At 48.1% G+C, this 18,042-nt stretch overlaps 1 protein-coding gene across 1 annotated transcript in view; it reads left to right on the top strand.

Annotated features, from left to right (window-relative positions):
* The window catches only part of CA10 (carbonic anhydrase 10), an 834,819-nt gene that overhangs the window by 3,192 nt on the left and 813,585 nt on the right, over nt 1–18,042 (top strand). The window contains 2 exon segments of the mRNA XM_029600669.1: nt 14,587–14,644; nt 15,870–16,299. Coding sequence (XP_029456529.1) covers nt 16,239–16,299 — 61 coding nt within the window. The 5' untranslated portion in view covers nt 14,587–14,644; nt 15,870–16,238.

Below are 18,042 nucleotides of genomic sequence, written 5' to 3'. Positions count from 1 at the left end.
CCCACCCCTTTCCCCTAACCTTTCTCCCCAAGCCCTACTCTAACCCCCCTGACCTTTGTCTTACCTTTAGCGCCTGTCTCCAAGCAGGTGCAAGTTGCGCGCACCGGCAGCCTGCTGGCATGCGATCCTCCGACACAGCGGCAAATGGCCGCTATGTCGGAAGCCTCTGGCCCCACCCCGGACCGCCTCTTTTTGCAAGCTCCGGGACTTACACGTGTCCCAGGGCTTTATGCGTGTCACCGGGCCTTTTTAAAATAGGCCCGGCATGTGTAAACCCCCCTCCCCCCACGCACGTAAATCCTCTGGATTTACGCGCATAGGGCTTTTAAAATCCGTCCCTTTAAGTCTCAGTTTTTCCGTGTCCAGCACAGGAAATGGACCTGAAATAGAAACAGTTGGAATCCAACCTGTAACAAAATAGGATCTTTCATTGCATATACATAATAGAGCACAACAAGCCATCTTCTCTGGAGGAGAAAGAATACATTAAACACTTATATGTCAGATACCTATACCATCTTTGCAATAACCTTTGCACTCTTAAGAGAGAGCACAGAATATCCTGAACACAATGTATTTCTTTCAATAGCTATTTCAATGCAATTACACTTCAACTCATTGGTTGATCACTGGAGGAGGTCAGAGTTGTCTCTAGAATACCAAAATGTACCACGTCCAACTTCATTTCCCAGGGAGGAGGAAAAATACAGCACAGAATTTTTCCATGGATCACTCTGGGTTAGTGTGAACCCTCTCTTTACCATGATTTCTTCCCTGGAGGAGAAGCATCATTAATACTCCTTTCTGCCTACCTGTAAGAAAAGAACACAGGTTAGCCAAGTCTTAATTTTTTTTCACAACATCATTATTGCATCAAAATATTTGCATTACAGAAAGAAGTAAAGAAATAGGCAACATTTTATACTTTTTCATAACTTATTTGTGCATTTTTTCAATGTCATCATTTTTTCCCCAAATATTAAACATCAGAACAATATTTTAAAAATGTCTCAAAACACCACTCAGGTACCCTAAAAATATTAAAGTCCAATTGCTGAAAACCTCTTCTGGTGTTCTAGCTCTCTTGTCGGAGCCGCCCCCCCCCCCCCCCCCCCCCCCACTTCAGGCCTTTATGCCCCACAAACAGTCCATGTCCCTTCCAGTCTCCTTTAGGACCAACCAGAAACATAAATGATAAATCTTAGCCAGTGCTGGTTCCCTCACCGCAGCTGCAATCAAGCATGAAACAAACAAGAAGACGGCATAAAGAGAAATGTCCATCTTGCTGCTTTCTTCTAAAAATTCCAAATTCTTGCAGCAAATAAAAGTTCCAAGCAGTTCAACTTTGAATACAGTTCACTGCATCATTGCTCGAGTCACTCAAAGGGAACATCAGGCCGGATCAGGGAGCTGCACTCTGTTGCCTCCAGGCAGAATCCTTGTCTTGCAATATTTCCGTGGTCTCCCCTTCACCTAGGGCTACCGCAGGATTTTCTGGGAGACTGGATAAAATCTCCCTGGTATTCACCCCGGTGCCCTGGGTCTGACCACTGCTGCTGCGCTGGGTCCTGGCCAGCAGGACAGAGGCACGCCAAACTCCACTACTTCGCTCTGAAAATACCGGAGATTTCCGGGATCCCAAGATGACTTTGCCGTCCGGTGCCACACTGACCTCCTTTGCTGCCCATTGAGAGCCTCCCGATTAGTATATGCACGCGGATCGGGAGCGGCTCCTGCAGCTGCTGGCAAGCTTGGCACTCCGTCCGCCCCACAGTATCTCCCTGCTCAACAGTGACCCAGGTTTGGACCCTCAGTTTGTAGGCCATTTTATGATTGTGCTGCAACTCTCGCTTGCTGCCGCCACCACTGCTGTACACCTTCTTTCCTCTCTGGCACTCCTTCAGGATGCCCGCTGTATCCTGCGCGTAGGCAAGTGGCTGCACCTCATGCTGAAGCTCGCTCTTCCATCGGTTCCTCGACATTACTTGGGTGGTGGCGTCAGAGTGCGGTCCCACCTCCCTGCGGTAGCCCGCCTCCACAGGGGACGTGCTCGCTCCCTTTCTTCACACTTTTCCCAGTGTGCCAGCGGGAAAGGCGGCCATGTTTGAAATTCCCGGTAAATGGCAAAAAGGCATTTTTCATCTGTTTCAATGTATAAATTGATCCGATTTTGGTCAAAAATAACAAACATTAATGAAGCAGTAGTTTATTTTTTTATTTATTTAAGTTTTTTATATACCAACATTCAAGACGATTGTCCCATCATGCTGGTTCACAAGAAACAGGAGTGCAAATTAAAATAAACTTAACAACTTGAACAATAGTGCAGAAAAAAGCAGAAAAAGTAGTGTCCTCAGCCACAAGCTCCAAAGGTTGGGCATCATTTGTAGCCCTCCTATATGCCAGGGGCGACCTTCCCAGCATTGGGGAGCATTGTAGTTATTATCGTGAGGTGGGGAAATAAATCTCCAGGGCCATGAGCTGGGGGCAGGATAACCTGCAGGGCAAGCACCAGGCCGACAATGCTCCACACAAACAAACCGCTCTCCAGACTCAAGTTGGGCTCCAAATGGCAAGGGAAAGAGACTGGATGGAGAGCAGCGTGCAGGGATTTCCCCTAAAAACTCCAGAGAGCAGAAGAGAAGCAGTAGATGGTGCAATACAGCCTGGAAGTTGGAAATTAAAAGATAAAACCTGCGCTTAACTGAAGCAGGAACTTTTCTGGACAAGGAAGCTAAACTGTGACAGAGGGAACTTGTTTTGGGGCTCGCAGGATCCTGATGCTGAGCTAGAAGGATTTTTCCTTGAGCTGAGCAGGACATTCTTGTGAGTAACTATTTTGCTATCTACTGAAACTAAAGGAGGACCAGGTTAGGCTGTGTGAAAGAGTGAGGAGAAATGAAGCAACAAAGTTAACTAGAAACTCTGGTTAGCTGTAAGAACAAACTGTTATTTAAGGAGAGGAGCTATAAGCAGAAGAGTTAAAAGATTTTCTGGAACTGTGATTCTGTTTAATTTCTGCGACTACTTGAACTGTCTCTGTGTTTGATTCAGAAGATTCTTCAATATACTATGTATTCTTTGGAGCATAACTTGAGTCTGGAGAGTGGTTTGTTTGTGTGGAGCGTTCTCAGCCTGGCACTGCCCTGCAGGTTATCCTGCCCCCACACACACTCACGGCCCCGGAGATTTATTTCCCCACCTCAGGGTAGTAACTACCCTGCTCCCCGAGGCTGGGAAGGTGACCCCTGGCGAACAGAGGGCTACAGAAGATTTGTGAGGAAGGGAAGGTGCTGGATCCTTCCCACTCTTCCTCCCTGGCTTTTTATTTTTTCTGCTCCCTTTTGGGTTCAGGTCTAGGTGCCTTAATCCTCTTTTTTTGTGTTCTCTCCCAATCCCAACCCTAGATTTGCTGTAGAGTTTTGTGTTTCTCCTCTCCCTCTCAAGACAACAGTTGAGAAACACCCCCCCCCTCTTTTTTCCCCACCCTTTAGGAAAAAAAAAAAACACCTCATGGCTGCAAAAGCAGTTGTAACCCTCAATCTAGGGAAAGGGAAAGGTCTCTTAGAGGCAAAGGACATTACCATGGAGATTAATACCTCTCCAACAGTGACCTTCCCCCCCCACACACACACCTCCTCCCCCCCCCCCCAATCTGCAGCCAGGTGAGTCCGGGCGGGAGGGAAAGCGGGAGGGTCTCTAGCCGCTCCGAGCTGTGCAGCAAATGTCCCAGAAGAGGGAGATGAGGGAGATCAGGGAGACGGTGAGGAGAGCCCGGATACTGATAAGGGGACCCCCGCTCCCATCATCGACAACCCCCCCAACTTAGACCCTGTCACCCCAACTCCAACGCAGGAAGGTGTGACTCCCCCATCCAACCTATTCTCCTCCTCAGTGAGGACATTGCCTGCATCAACCACTGGAAAAAACCCACCGGAAAGAGGGAGTAAGGTCAAACATAACCTCCTCTCTGCCCCTCTCCGGTGGGACCCCAGAGGCATCATCTGCAGCCCTCCCTCCCCTGCCCACCAACCTTTTTCACGTTCCCTACTGGATGTGTCACCTTCTAGAGTGATGTTTCTATCACCCTTCCCTCTTCCGCAAAGAAAAAAGGCCTGAAAGCGAGCCACCAGGGGCATCGCTATCCATACCACGGTTGTTGACACTACCACTGGCAGTGTAAGCTGCTACCATCACCACCACCGGAGGCCCCCCCCCCTGCGGTGCCACACCTCTTCCCTCTGGCTCCTAGCCCACCTACACAGCCTCCCCAAGGCCTACTGCCCAGGAGGGAAGGGTTAGGTCGGCCGTCATAGTTGGTGATTCGATTATTAGGAATGTAGATAGCTGGGTGGCTGGTGGGCGTGAGGATCGCCTGGTAACATGCCTACCTGGTGCGAAGGTGGCGGACCTCACGCGTCACCTAGATAGGATTTTAGACAGTGCTGGGGAGGAGCCGGCTGTCGTGGTACACGTGGGCACCAACGACATAGGAAAATGTGGGAGGGAGGTTCTGGAAGCCAAATTTAGGCTCTTAGGTAGAAAGATTAAATCCAGAACCTCCAGGGTAGCATTCTCTGAAATGCTCCCTGTTCCACGCGCAGGTCACCAGAGGCAGGCAGAGCTCCGGAGTCTCAATGCGTGGATGAGACGATGGTGCAAGGAAGAGGGATTCAGTTTTGTTAGGAACTGGGGAACCTTTTGGGGAAGGGGGAGTCTCTTCCGAAGGGATGGGCTCCACCTTAACCAGGATGGAACCAGACTGCTGGCGCTAACCCTTAAAAAGGAGATAGAGCAGCTTTTAAACTAGAACAAAGGGGAAAGCCGACAGTCGCTCAGCAGCGCATGGTTCGGAGAGATGTATCTTTAAAGGATACTAATGATGCACTAGAATTAGGGCATCCCGACAGTGAGGTTCCAATAATTAGAAAAGTAGTCCAAATGCCTGTAACTAAAAACTCACCTGAGCTAAAAAATTCTAACTTATCCCTATCAATTAAAAAGCAGAATAAAAATACAATCAAAAAACAAACTTTGAAATGTTTGTATGCTAATGCCAGAAGTCTAAGAAGTAAGATGGGAGAATTAGAATGTATAGCAGTAAATGATGACATAGACTTAATTGGCATCTCAGAGACATGGTGGAAAGAGGATAACCAATGGGACAGTGCTATACCGGGGTACAAATTATATCGCAATGACAGAGAGGAGCAGTCGGGAGGAGGTGTGGCGCTTTATGTCCGGGATGGCATAGAGTCCAACAGGATAAACATCCTGCATGAGACTAAATACAAAATTGAATCTTTATGGGTAGAAATCCCTTGTGTATCAGGGAAGACTACAGTGATAGGGGTATACTACCGTCCACCTGGTCAAGATGGTGAGATGGACAGTGAAATGCTAAGAGAAATTAGGGAAGCCAACCAAATTGGTAGTGCAGTAATAATGGGAGACTTCAATTACCCCAATATAGACTGGGTAAATGTATCATCGGGTCACGCTAGAGAGATAACGTTCCTGGATGGAATAAATGATAGCTTTATGGAGCAAATGGTTCAGGAACCGACGAGAGAGGGAGCAATTTTAGATCTAATTCTCAGTGGAGCACAGGACTTGGTGAGAGAGGTAACGGTGGTGGGGCCGCTTGGCAATAGTGATCATAATATGATCAGATTTGATTTAATGACTGGAAAAGGAACAGTGTGCAAATCCAAAGCTCTCGTGCTAAACTTTCAAAAGGGAAACTTTGATAAAATGAGAAAAATTGTTAGAAAAAAACTGAAAGGAGCAGCTACAAAAGTAAAAAATGTCCAAGAGGCGTGGTCATTGTTAAAAAATACCATTCTAGAAGCACAGTCCAGATGTATTCCACACATTAAGAAAGGTGGAAAGAAGGCAAAACGATTACCGGCATGGTTAAAAGGGGAGGTGAAAGAAGCTATTTTAGCCAAAAGATCTTCATTCAAAAATTGGAAGAAGGATCCAACAGAAGAAAATAGGATAAAGCATAAACATTGGCAAGTTAAATGTAAGACATTGATAAGACAGGCTAAGAGAGAATTTGAAAAAAAGTTGGCTGTAGAGGCAAAAACTCACAGTAAAAACTTTTTTAAATATATCCGAAGCAGAAAGCCTGTGAGGGAGTCAGTTGGACCTTTAGATGATCGAGGGGTTAAAGGGGCACTTAGAGAAGATAAGGCCATCGCGGAAAGATTAAATGATTTCTTTGCTTCGGTGTTTACTGAAGAGGATGTTGGGGAGGTACCCGTAATGGAGAAGGTTTTCATGGGTAATGATTCAGATGGACTGAATCAAATCACGGTGAACCTAGAAGATGTGGTAGGCCTGATTGACAAACTGAAGAGTAGTAAATCACCTGGACCGGATGGTATACACCCCAGAGTTCTGAAGGAACTAAAAAATGAAATTTCAGACCTATTAGTAAAAATTTGTAACTTATCATTAAAATCATCCATTGTACCTGAAGACTGGAGGATAGCAAATGTAACCCCAATATTTAAAAAGGGCTCCAGGGGCGATCCGGGAAACTACAGACCGGTTAGCCTGACTTCAGTGCCAGGAAAAATAGTGGAAAGTGTTCTAAACATCAAAATCACAGAACATATAGAAAGACATGGTTTAATGGAACAAAGTCAGCATGGCTTTACCCAGGGCAAGTCTTGCCTCACAAATCTGCTTCACTTTTTTGAAGGAGTTAATAAACATGTGGATAAAGGTGAACCGGTAGATATAGTATACTTGGATTTTCAGAAGGCGTTTGACAAAGTTCCTCATGAGAGGCTTCTAGGAAAAGTAAAAAGTCATGGGATAGGTGGCGATGTCCTTTCGTGGATTGCAAACTGGCTAAAAGACAGGAAACAGAGAGTAGGATTAAATGGGCAATTTTCTCAGTGGAAGGGAGTGGACAGTGGAGTGCCTCAGGGATCTGTATTGGGACCCTTACTGTTCAATATATTTATAAATGATCTGGAAAGAAATACGACGAGTGAGATAATCAAATTTGCAGATGACACAAAATTGTGCAGAGTAGTTAAATCACAAGCAGATTGTGATAAATTGCAGGAAGACCTTGTGAGACTGGAAAATTGGGCATCCAAATGGCAGATGAAATTTAATGTGGAAAAGTGCAAGGTGATGCATATAGGGAAAAATAACCCATGCTATAATTACACGATGTTGGGTTCCATATTAGGTGCTACAACCCAAGAAAGAGATCTAGGTGTCATAGTGGATAACACATTGAAATCGTCGGTTCAGTGTGCTGCGGCAGTCAAAAAAGCAAACAGAATGTTGGGAATTATTAGAAAAGGAATGATGAATAAAACGGAAAATGTCATAATGCCTCTGTATCGCTCCATGGTGAGACCGCACCTTGAATACTGTGTACAATTCTGGTCGCCGCATCTCAAAAAAGATATAATTGCGATGGAGAAGGTACAGAGAAGGGCTACCAAAATGATAAGGGGAATGGAACAACTCCCCTATGAGGAAAGACTAAAGAGATTAGGACTTTTCAGCTTGGAGAAGAGACGACTGAGGGGGGATATGATAGAGGTGTTTAAAATCATGAGAGGTCTAGAACGGGTAGATGTGAATCGGTTATTTACTCTTTCAGATAGTAGAAGGACTAGGGGACACTCCATGAAGTTAGCATGGGGCACATTTAAAACTAATCGGAGAAAGTTCTTTTTTACTCAACGCACAATTAAACTCTGGAATTTGTTGCCAGAGAATGTGGTTCGTGCAGGTAGTATAGCTGTGTTTAAAAAAGGATTGGATAAGTTCTTGGAGGAGAAGTCCATTACCTGCTATTAGGTTCACTTAGAGAATAGCCACTGCCATTAGCAATGGTTACATGGAATAGACTTAGTTTTTGGGTACTTGCCAGGTTCTTATGGCCTGGATTGGCCACTGTTGGAAACAGGATGCTGGGCTTGATGGACCCTTGGTCTGACCCAGTATGGCATTTTCTTATGTTCTTATGTTCTTATGTTCAACAGCATCTGGGATGAGAGATGGAGGTTCCCTCCCCATCTTCCCACAGACTTATACTCCTTGGCAGCCGGGTCCTCCAGCCTCACCCTCAAGCACGGCTTGTGCTTCCATATGCTGGCTTTGCCCAACACCCTCCACTACAGCGCCACCCTGGCTAAACTGGTCAAGCCTAAGCAGGTAGTGGCAGTGGGGAGAACGAACGGCAAGGCCGTAATGTTTGACAGGTCCCTCCAGGCGGCCCATAAGGCCGTCGAGGAGGGGCTTGTGGTGGAGCCTGTCATGGGGCAAGGGACCCATGTGGTTTTTAGTAACATGCCACTGCACTTCCCAGACACCCTGATAAAACATCATCTCAGTGACCTGGGGGCATTCACCACCCTATCACCGCATCCCGGAAGGTCACCGAGAGAGGGAGTTGTGCCATATCTCCTCCTACTGGAAGCAGGCCTGGGTGTGTCACTTCCACCCTGGGCTCCAGGCGGCCAGAAGCCACCCGAACTTGCCCCGCAAGAGACATAATCCGGCACTCTACTGTCTGAGGAACTCCCCGCCACCGAGGCATGGCCAGAGCCTGCCACTCCCACAACGGTGCCTCTCAACTTCGAAGAAAGGCACAGGCACAAGAGGGAGCAGGTCAGGGCGACTGGCAAGGTAAGCAAAGGGGGCAATGGGTGAGACAGCCAGCACGGTGTCACCAACCTCCCTGCCTCCCTTTGCACCCCCTCTCCTTCACACTCCATGAAGAGGGCACCGAGAACCTGGGGGGTTATGGTGGCAGCAACAGGTGCTGCACCAAAGCCAGACACGAGGCCCCTGGAAGGGAGCTCAACACTAGATCAGGGACAATGCAGTGAGGGAGGAAGACCCTTCAGATAGGGAATCAGGGCCTCATCCCAGCTTTGTCCTGCTGCTCCTTTTCCCCTTCTAATCTTCAACTGTGGAGAGGGAAAGGACGCCCCCCCCTCTTGAATGTGGCATAGCTGCATGAGAGGCCAAGGAGATGGAGATGCTCACCATGCCTCCCCCCACCCCACTACCTGAATTCACTGGCCCCTCCCTTTTATTTGCAAAGAGGAGGAAACTCGTGGGGAGAAGCCCATGGAGTGGACCCCCCAGGCCATCTCCTCTGGAGAAAGGTTTGACTTCTCCTCCCCCCACCTCTACCCTTAGCTAGTGACAGGGACTCCCGTCCTACTCAAAAGGCCTCCAGGGTACCCCCTCCCCCTCTCCTGAGTCCGCCACTGACTAAGGAAGCAGCTGGCATCATGTGGTCATGGTCGGGTAATATTTGCTCTCAGGACCTTGGTCTGGTCACCAGGGTGGGGAGCTGGTCTCTGCCCTGGAGATTAGCTCCAAGGTCCCTGAGGGGCACCTCCCAAGGGCGGGGAACCCAAGGGTCTGTCAGGAGGGACGGTAGAGGGACCCACGGGTAAGGGAAGTCAGAAGAGTGGCTTGACTTACCCACCACGGAGAATGCCACCCTTCAGCAGCCCTTCTCCCTTCGATGGAGGCCCCGCTCCATCCCCTTCTCTCTATATGCCACTTCCGCTTATCCCCTTCCAGGAAGTGAAAAACCAAGGCAACAGGAAGTGAGCCAGTCTCTGCCTCCCCCAGCTGAGGAAATACCCCCACCCCTCTGCACTGACCAACACCGAAGAGAGTCCAGCTGGGATGAGCTTTCCCACTCTGAAAAAGACTCCACCTCCACGGGGTCTTGACTAAGGGGAGGCCCTGCCACCCATGTTCTTGTCAGGATACCACCCTTACTCCAACCTGGAGGAAGGGGGATATACAGGACAACCTGACTTGCTCGTTATAGAGTCCAACAGGATAAAGATCATACAAAAGTCTAAATGCTCAGTAGAATCTATATGGGTAGAAATCCCATATGTATTGGGTAAGAGTATAGTGATAGGAGTATACTATGAGCCACCTGGCCAAAATGGTCAGACAGATGATGAAATGCTGAGAGAAATCAGGGAAGCTAACCAAATTGGCAGTGCAGTAATAATGGGAGATTCCAATTACCCCAATATTGACTGGGTATATGTAACATCAGGACATGCTAGAAACATAAAATTCCTGGATGGAATAAACAACTGCTTCATGGAGCAATTGGTTCAGGAACCAATGAGAGAGGGATCTATTTTAGATTTAATTCTTAGTGGAATGCAGGATTTGGTGAGAGAGGTAACTGTGGTAGGGACACTTGGCAAAAGAGATCTTAACTTATCAAATTTGAACTAATGACTGGAAGGAGGACAATATGGAAATCTACAACTTTAACATAAATTTTCAAAAGGGAAACTTTGATAAAATGAGGAAAATAGAAAAAAACTGAAAGGTACAGCTGCAAAGGTTAAAAGTGTACAACAGGCATGGACATTGTTTAAAATACAATCATCCGGGGAAGGGATGTGAAGCAGGCGGCCATGAGCCAACAGTGAGCTGCCTCCTCCCTGGCTGGTCGAACAGATGTGCTGCGGAGGCTCTGTGATGGGGCTGTCTGCGCATGTACCCATTTTGCTGCTTAACAGAGAATGGCATTGACATTGTGCACCCTCAACATCAACAGCTGTGGAGCTGGGTTCTGCAGGCAGTGGGTGCTCTCAAGCACGGTGGGTACCAGGTGGCCTTATTACAGGAGATCCACACCAACCTGGATGCCAAAGCATCCTGGCACCTGGGGTGGGATGGTGAGATGACCTTCAGTCACAATTCGGGAGTGGAAGGCGGGGTGGCCATCTTGATTTCGCAAGCCCCTCAGGCAGAGGTGCTGGGCACTGAGGCCATCGTGCTGGGCAGAATGCTGCACGTGAGGTTACAGCTCAGGAGCTGCACTGTGAATTGAGTCAGCATGCATGCTCCAAACTCCATGACTGGTGTTGTCAGACTGCCTACGAGACCTGGACCTCAACAAGGAAGTGGTGCTCAGGAACAATTTTAACGTCACTCTTGACCTGCTGGATCGCAGAGGCCTGGAATGGACCGTGGACACGGCCAGGTACTTCAGGGAGGCTGTCTGATGTCTCTTGCTGGCGCACGTCTGGTATGAGCAGCACCCGGGAACCTGTTCTAGCTTCACCTTCATGAAGGTGGGAAAGGAGTGGGTGTCCAGCTCTTGAATCGATTGGTGGTATTTTTCCCTTGGTTGATGCATTGGGCTAAAGTGTACAGTGGAGCCGCCTCCCTCTCCGACCACAACCTAGTGGCCCTGAGGGTAGTGCTCAGCCCCACACAGCCCAGGTTGATTCACTGGCACTTTACAGCTCGCTCCTCGTGGAAAAGGGGTTAGTGGTGGCAGAGGGGGAGTTTTGAGTGAACTGCTGCTACCAGGGAGCAGACTTCCCCCTTCCTCGCTCAGCGGTAGGACATGGGAAAGGTCCGCCTCTGGGTTCTCTGGAAAGAACATGCCAAAGGTGTGAACGCGGAGCAGTGCCTGATGCTCCAGCAGCTTTCAGGGGGAAATGCTGGAGCTGGAGGAGTGCCTCCACAGCACGCAGGACCAGGGAGGAGACCAAATTGTGCTCCCCAAGTACAAGGAGAAAAGGCAGGCCCTGCGAATCCTCAAAGTGCATCGGGAGAGCAGGGCCTATGTGCTGTTGCAGTTTCAGTTCCTGGAGGAGATGGACCGTGGCTTATGCCTTTTCTACAGGCTGGAGAAGTGGAGGGGAGAACAAGAAACAGATAACATGCCTGTTATCTGTGGACGGCACCCCCTTTACCGAGCGAAGGTCCAGGACATGGCTCTGTTTTTACTGGACCCGGTGGACCTGGATGCCTGCAAAGCTCTGTGGGAGGGGCTTCTGATGGTGAGCAAGGCAGCTGGACCTACCCCTAGGCCTAGAGACCTCACTAAAGCTCTTGGGAAGATGCCAAGAGGGAAATCCCCAGTAATTGATGGGTTCACCACCGAGTTTGTCAGCTTCTTTTTTGACACCCTAGGACCCGCCCGTGTCCTGCCGTCACACAGTGCTGACTCACATGACCTAAAGAACTGACGCCCATTCTCCCTGCTTTGCACGAACAATAAGATCCTGGCCAAGATGCTCTCCCTGGGGGCTGGCGTCCGTGCTGGCAGAGGTGATCCACCCAGACCAGACCTATATGATTTTTATGACATCTTTTTGGTTGGGGACCTGATTCATCTGGCTGGTAGGTCTGGCCTGATGGCCTTTTTGTCCTTTAATCAGAAGAAGGCCTTTGACAAGGTGGATCACAAGTATCTCATGGGGACCTTGCAGGCATTCGGCTTCAGGCTGGAGTTTGTGAGGCACCTCCTCCTCTTGTACTTGAGGGCAGAATGCCTCGTTAAGATCAACTGGTCCTTAGTGGTGCCTCTGACATTCAGGCGAGGGTTACATCAAGAGTGCCCCCTTTTGGGCCAGCTGTACATGTAGCCATCCAGCTGTTCCTCTGTCTGCTGCATAGGCAGCTCATGGAGCTAGTACTATGAGAGTTGGATGTGCGGGTTGCCCTCTCGGCCTATGCCATCAACGTGTTCCTCATGGCTCAGGACCCAGCTGATTTGGAGAAGGTGCAGGATTGCCAGCAGATTTATTTGGCAGCAACCTTGGCAAAGATCATCTGGTCCAAGCGCACTGGCCACTTGGTAGGACCACAACGAGTGAATGTTCTCCCTGGCCTGATGAGGGGGCAGGAGACCCTTAGGTACCTGGGCATCCATCTTTCCATCATGGAAACCCCTGCTCCTGTCAACTGGAAGGAGCTTGGAGAGAACGTGGAAGCTTGCCTCAGGGCATGGAAGGGGCTGCTACAACTGTTGTCTTATCGCTGTTGGGCCTTGGTGGTGAACCATCTGGTGGCCAGCATGCTGTGGCACCGTCTCACTGCCTTGAACCCGACTCAGGAGTTCTTCACCCACACCCAGAAGAAGCTACTGGATTTTTTCGGGGTGGGGTGGGGGGGGGGCAGAAAGCACTAGGTCTCTACGAGGGTCCTGTCTCTCCCCCTTAGAGAGGGCAAACAGGGGCTTGTGTGCCTGGGAAGTCAGATGCACACTTTCCGCCCCCAGGTCCTGCAGAGATTTCTGTATGCAGACCCCACTCCGCGATGGCACCCGCTGGTGGCTCATTTTCTCTGTCATTTGAGTGACCTGCGTATAACTAGCAGCTGTTTGTCGTGGACATGAGAAGCATCACCATTCGCTCCCTCTCGCAGTTGTCAAGATTGTACAAAGAAGTGATGAAGGCTTGGAGACTTCTGGGCATGACCAGAGGCCTGGATAGCATAGACTGGGACGTTGCCAGATGGCGGGCCCTCTCAGGCTTAGTCTCCTTGGGCCCACAGCCTTAGTAAGCTGTGGGAGTTGCCCCTAGCAGTCTTCTGAACCGTGTCTTGAAAGAACCTGTACCTGCTGATGGCCCACACGGTGCACTGCCTTGCCCTTGCCTCCTGTCCCAACACTCCCTGGAGGGATGTGTTGGGACCTGGGGGAGATGAGGGAGGTTCCAGCTGGGAGTCCTTCTACACAGGATTGCCTCCCAGGTACGAAGGGAACTGCAGCTGGAGACTGGTGCATGGAGACGTGGCCTCTGGCAGGTACCTTCAGTCAGGCAGACCCCTTCTGTCCTTTTTGCAGACAGGAAACGGACCTCCCCCACCTGGGATTGAAATGTCCCAGATTAACACCATTCCTTTCCTTTTTGAAGGTTTTATTTCAGGGTTTTGGTTAAATTTCACTCCTCACCTCGTGATCTTCAGATGCACGGCCAGAAAGGGGCTCCTGCGTGCAAGGGACACCCTGGACGACTTCCTCCTGTCTGCCGTCAGACAGGCAATGTGGCATTCAAGGCAGGAGAAGTTGGCTGGGGGCAGTCCCCTGGAGTGTGGGGCCCTGTTTAAGGCCATGGTATCCACCGCTAGGTGAAGGAGTTTGCCTGCCAGTGAGCAGTGGACAGGGTGCTCTGCTCCTATCCCCTCCCGTCCCTCCTCATTATGTTTTAATCTTTAACATTTAGTTCTTTCCTTTTGTATTACTGTTTTGTTCTTACTTTAGGGTTCCCCCTCCCCCGCTGTAAAAGCAGAACAGGGAGAAACCCCCCTCCCTGTTCTTTTTTGAATTCCCTTCCATGCTCCCCTCCCATGTCAGCGACACCCCCCTCCCCTCTCTGGTGAAAAGACAGAGTGAGGGACTGTCCCCATCCCATCCTCAGCAACATCCCTCCCTCACTGCCGAAGGGGGCAGAATAAGGGACCCCTCCCTTCCTGCTGAGGGGGCAGATTAGGGGAGCCCACTATTTTTTGGCTGGCCATCTCCCCTGCTGAAAAAAGTGGAGTTGAAGCTCCCCCCACCCCAGAAGTTAGAGGTACTGAAGGAAGAACGGGAGAGCTCCTCCCAGTGGCCAGTGACATGACCCCACCACCTACGAGAAGGGTCAGCAAGACGACCCCCCCCCTCCTTTTTCTAGTCTTCTTTCTATCATGCTGGGGTTGGTATCCTGTGGCCAGCAAGCAGGGCAAGCAAAGTGAAATGTCCAAGCAGGAAAGGAAGAAAAAAAAAAAGTCACCCCAAGAATTCAACATCTTTATTTTCAATTTTTTTTTCAGTCTTTGGAACCCCCAGCCCCGAGGGCAAGAGAAAAGAAAAGCACCAGCAAAGAACAAAGTTAGTTTTTTAAGTCTTCAGAACCCCCACTAGAGAGCCCCGAAGAAAGGCATATGTGTATCAGGAGAGATGCCACCCCGGAGCTCAGTTTAGAAAATAGATTCTCCAGCACCAGGCTGCAATTCATGCTGACCACTGAGGGAAAAAAAAAAGAGAGAGAGAGAAAGAGAGAGGGAGTGGAAGCACCAATCGGACGCTGATACCCATTCACCAGTCAGGAAGTTGTTTGCATCAGAAGTGGGGAAAGGAGTGGATTTTTGCTGCGGGGAAACAGGCACATACAGTCCTGCAAGGAAGCATGCACGCTGCTGCGGCAGCTGATCACTTCAGAGAGCTGCCGAGCACCGCCGGCGGAGAGGGTCCCCGAGCCACACCAACCCCCGCAAGCTCCAGGGCGCCTGGCCGAGGTCTCAGCCCGCCTGCAGCAGGCAGGGCGCCGGGCAGGAGCAACACCCCCTCCCACTTTGTTAGCCGAGGTGCAGGACGGGTTTGGTAAGTGAAGCCCTCCCTAAGCAGAGAGAATCACTGCGGAGCGCTGGGCGCAGTCCCCCCTCCCCTGGTGGAAGCCCGGAGCATACAGTCCCATATATTTTTTTATAATCTCTCTCTCTCACACACACTCCTGTTTTAGCTTCCCTGCCAGTTAGCTTGGGTAAAGTTGGGAGAAAGGCAACTAGGGTGGTAGGTTTGGGAAAGGGGGAGCTATGCTACCAAGCTCTGCAAAAATTGGTTTTGGTCATCCTCACCTTCTCTTATTTTTAAAGAAGACATTTTAAAACCAAATTTAAATGCCTTGAATTATGTAAAGTAAATATTAATTACTTGGGCATTTTTTTTTCTTTTCTTTTTTGCATTGTAAATTTTGTTAATATCGTCAAGATTGTTAAATTGTAGGCTGGGGGTTTTTTGTGTGTGTGGTTTTTTTTAGGGGCGGGGGGAATAATTGGATGAGAGAGGGGGGGGGGGGGTGGGGAAAAGGATTGACCGAATTATTTCTCCCCAGTACATTTCCTCCTGTGCTCAAGTAGAAAGAGAGATCCATAGATGAGACGGGAAGGACCCCTACAGTTCTATTGTGGAAAACCTTGGCAGAGGGCAAGAGAAATTATACTAGAAAAGAGACAAAATTCGACCACATTTTCCTATTCTCTCTCTTCTTATCTCTCTCTATTTCGCGCAAAAGCCATGGTGCTGGGTGGTGATTTGCATTGCCTTCTCGTTACAGGAGAGAACACCCAGCTATGAGCCTTTCTGGAAAGCCTGCCCTGAGGACTGGAGAGTTTGGGAGCAACTTTGAGCTCTGCGCACTGGAATAGACTGATCGGAGAAGGGGGCGAGCTTGTCTTATGCATTGTAGGAATATTTGGTGGATTTGTTCCCTAGATTTGCTGGAAGAGCCGTGCGCTGCTTTTCGTCCGATCCAGGGCAGAAAGGGAAACAAATGTCGCTTGTTTAAGGGAAATTTGACATGTGGCAGACGTGTCGTGTCTGGGAAATACCTACAGCAGGCGGAAAAGGAGATTTTGCTGGAAAAATTCATACTGTGGCATTGATCTTTTTTGCCGAGTGATGCTCTTGGAATGAAAGTCGGAGGATGGAATTTGTTTGGGAGGTGTTTTTTATTCTTCAGGCCAATTTCCTCACTTGCATATCAGGTATGCAGTAAAGGTTATGGGGGATGTATTGCTGATAGCACTCCCAACGCCCTCGCAGCAGTGAAATGTTTAAAGAAAAATCAATTGAAATGGTGTTGCAAAGACCACAAGCACATTTGCTGAAGCAAGGGCAGAGTAAGGGGGACAGGGAGAGGGGGAGAGAAGCTCATACTCCTTACAGAATGGATGATTTAGAATACATTTCAGTGTGGGGATTGTTTCATTATAAAAGTTCTCAAGTCTAGGGCTATTTTAACATGTAAAAAAAAAAAAAATCAACCCCTGTTTTGCTTTTCTGAACCAAAAATATGAAATTTGTTTGACAGTCAAGATCAATGAAATAGAACTGAAGGGTTTATTATTATTATCCATTTATTTTGTTTGCTTTTAAAGGGTTTGATAGAAAGCAAGCTTTGTTGTTGTTTTACTTCTTTTGGAGGGTTTTCTTTGGAATCTGTGTGCCATGGAATTTTATTTCAGTCTTGTAAGCTCCAAGGTCCCAGGATTTGTAATCTAGACTCAGAAGAAATCAGGTAATTTAAGTCAGCAGTGGAGCCTGTCCAGTTAATGAATAGACATGCCTGGTGTCTAGCGTTAAGGATTAGAGCAATTTATTCTAGGGAAAACACTCTTTTCTACTTCAGAAGCACTGCCTGATCGTTAATTTGTCATGCCAGTCAAGCTAGAATAATTATGTTGGAGGAGCGACAATTGGGAGGCGGGTAAGGTTTGCAGGGGCACTTCAAATGGAGCCCACAAAAGCAACCTATTTCATCATTCATTATCAGCAGTACCTCTGGGCAAGGTAAATAATTATGAAATCCAAGGGAGAATTGCTATGTACCAGCTTCAAACAGTGCAGCCGTATCTGTTGCACAAGGCTATTCCACTGTATTGGAACAGTTTTAAGAAGCTCTGTATAGAATGCAGTGGTGGCACCTTGGCTGAGCTGTCATTTTGATCCAAGCAAGCCTTCTGACTTGTAAATTTGTTTTTTGTTTTTTTTTTTTAATTGTAGTACTTTTGAAAGATAAAGAACATCTCTTAGTACTAATGAGCTCCTTGTGATATCAGTGGTGATAAGTAAGTTTGTGACCTGGATAAGGGCTAAACTGAAGGGACATTTAAAAAAAAAAAAAAAAAAAAAAAAAGGGACACCAAAACCAATGAGAGTGTCGCCCTCAAGAGGAGGGCTGGTTGAAAGATGTAACAGCAAGTGGGATTTTAAAGTCAAATTCTTTCATTTTTTTTAAATTATGTGTGCTTGTTTTTTAAATTAGCTATCCAGTGATCCTTGGTAAATCACAACCCTTATGAGATGAAATGAGTGTATGCATGGAAAGTCATAGTGCAGCTTAACAGCTTAAAGGAACCATACCTTCCTTCCCTTCCCCTTTCATCCGTTGAAATGATGACAACTTTTTAGCTAAGGGGGGAGGACAGAAGTAAGTTTTCTTCCTACATACTACTTCTTGTTCCTATGAATTGCTTTGAAGTTGGCCATGAAAGGCTGTGAGTGATTCTGTAGTTACTCTAACTATAGTACCTGTAATGGAGCTGATCCTAGGCATTTCAGTAGCTCATGGATTGCAAGAGTTGTTATCACTTACTTCACAGATTGCACAGTGGTTGCTATAAAAACATGTAAAAAGTATACCATATTTCCCTGATATTTAAGACTTGTCTGCTTCTCATTGATTTTGCTATGTATATGTTAATATTTATGTGGACAACATCCCCTAC

The sequence above is a fragment of the Rhinatrema bivittatum genome, chromosome 4, assembly GCF_901001135.1.
Source record: "Rhinatrema bivittatum chromosome 4, aRhiBiv1.1, whole genome shotgun sequence".
NCBI classification, from domain to species: domain Eukaryota; kingdom Metazoa; phylum Chordata; class Amphibia; order Gymnophiona; family Rhinatrematidae; genus Rhinatrema; species Rhinatrema bivittatum.
This window is presented reverse-complemented; position numbering and strand designations above follow the sequence as displayed.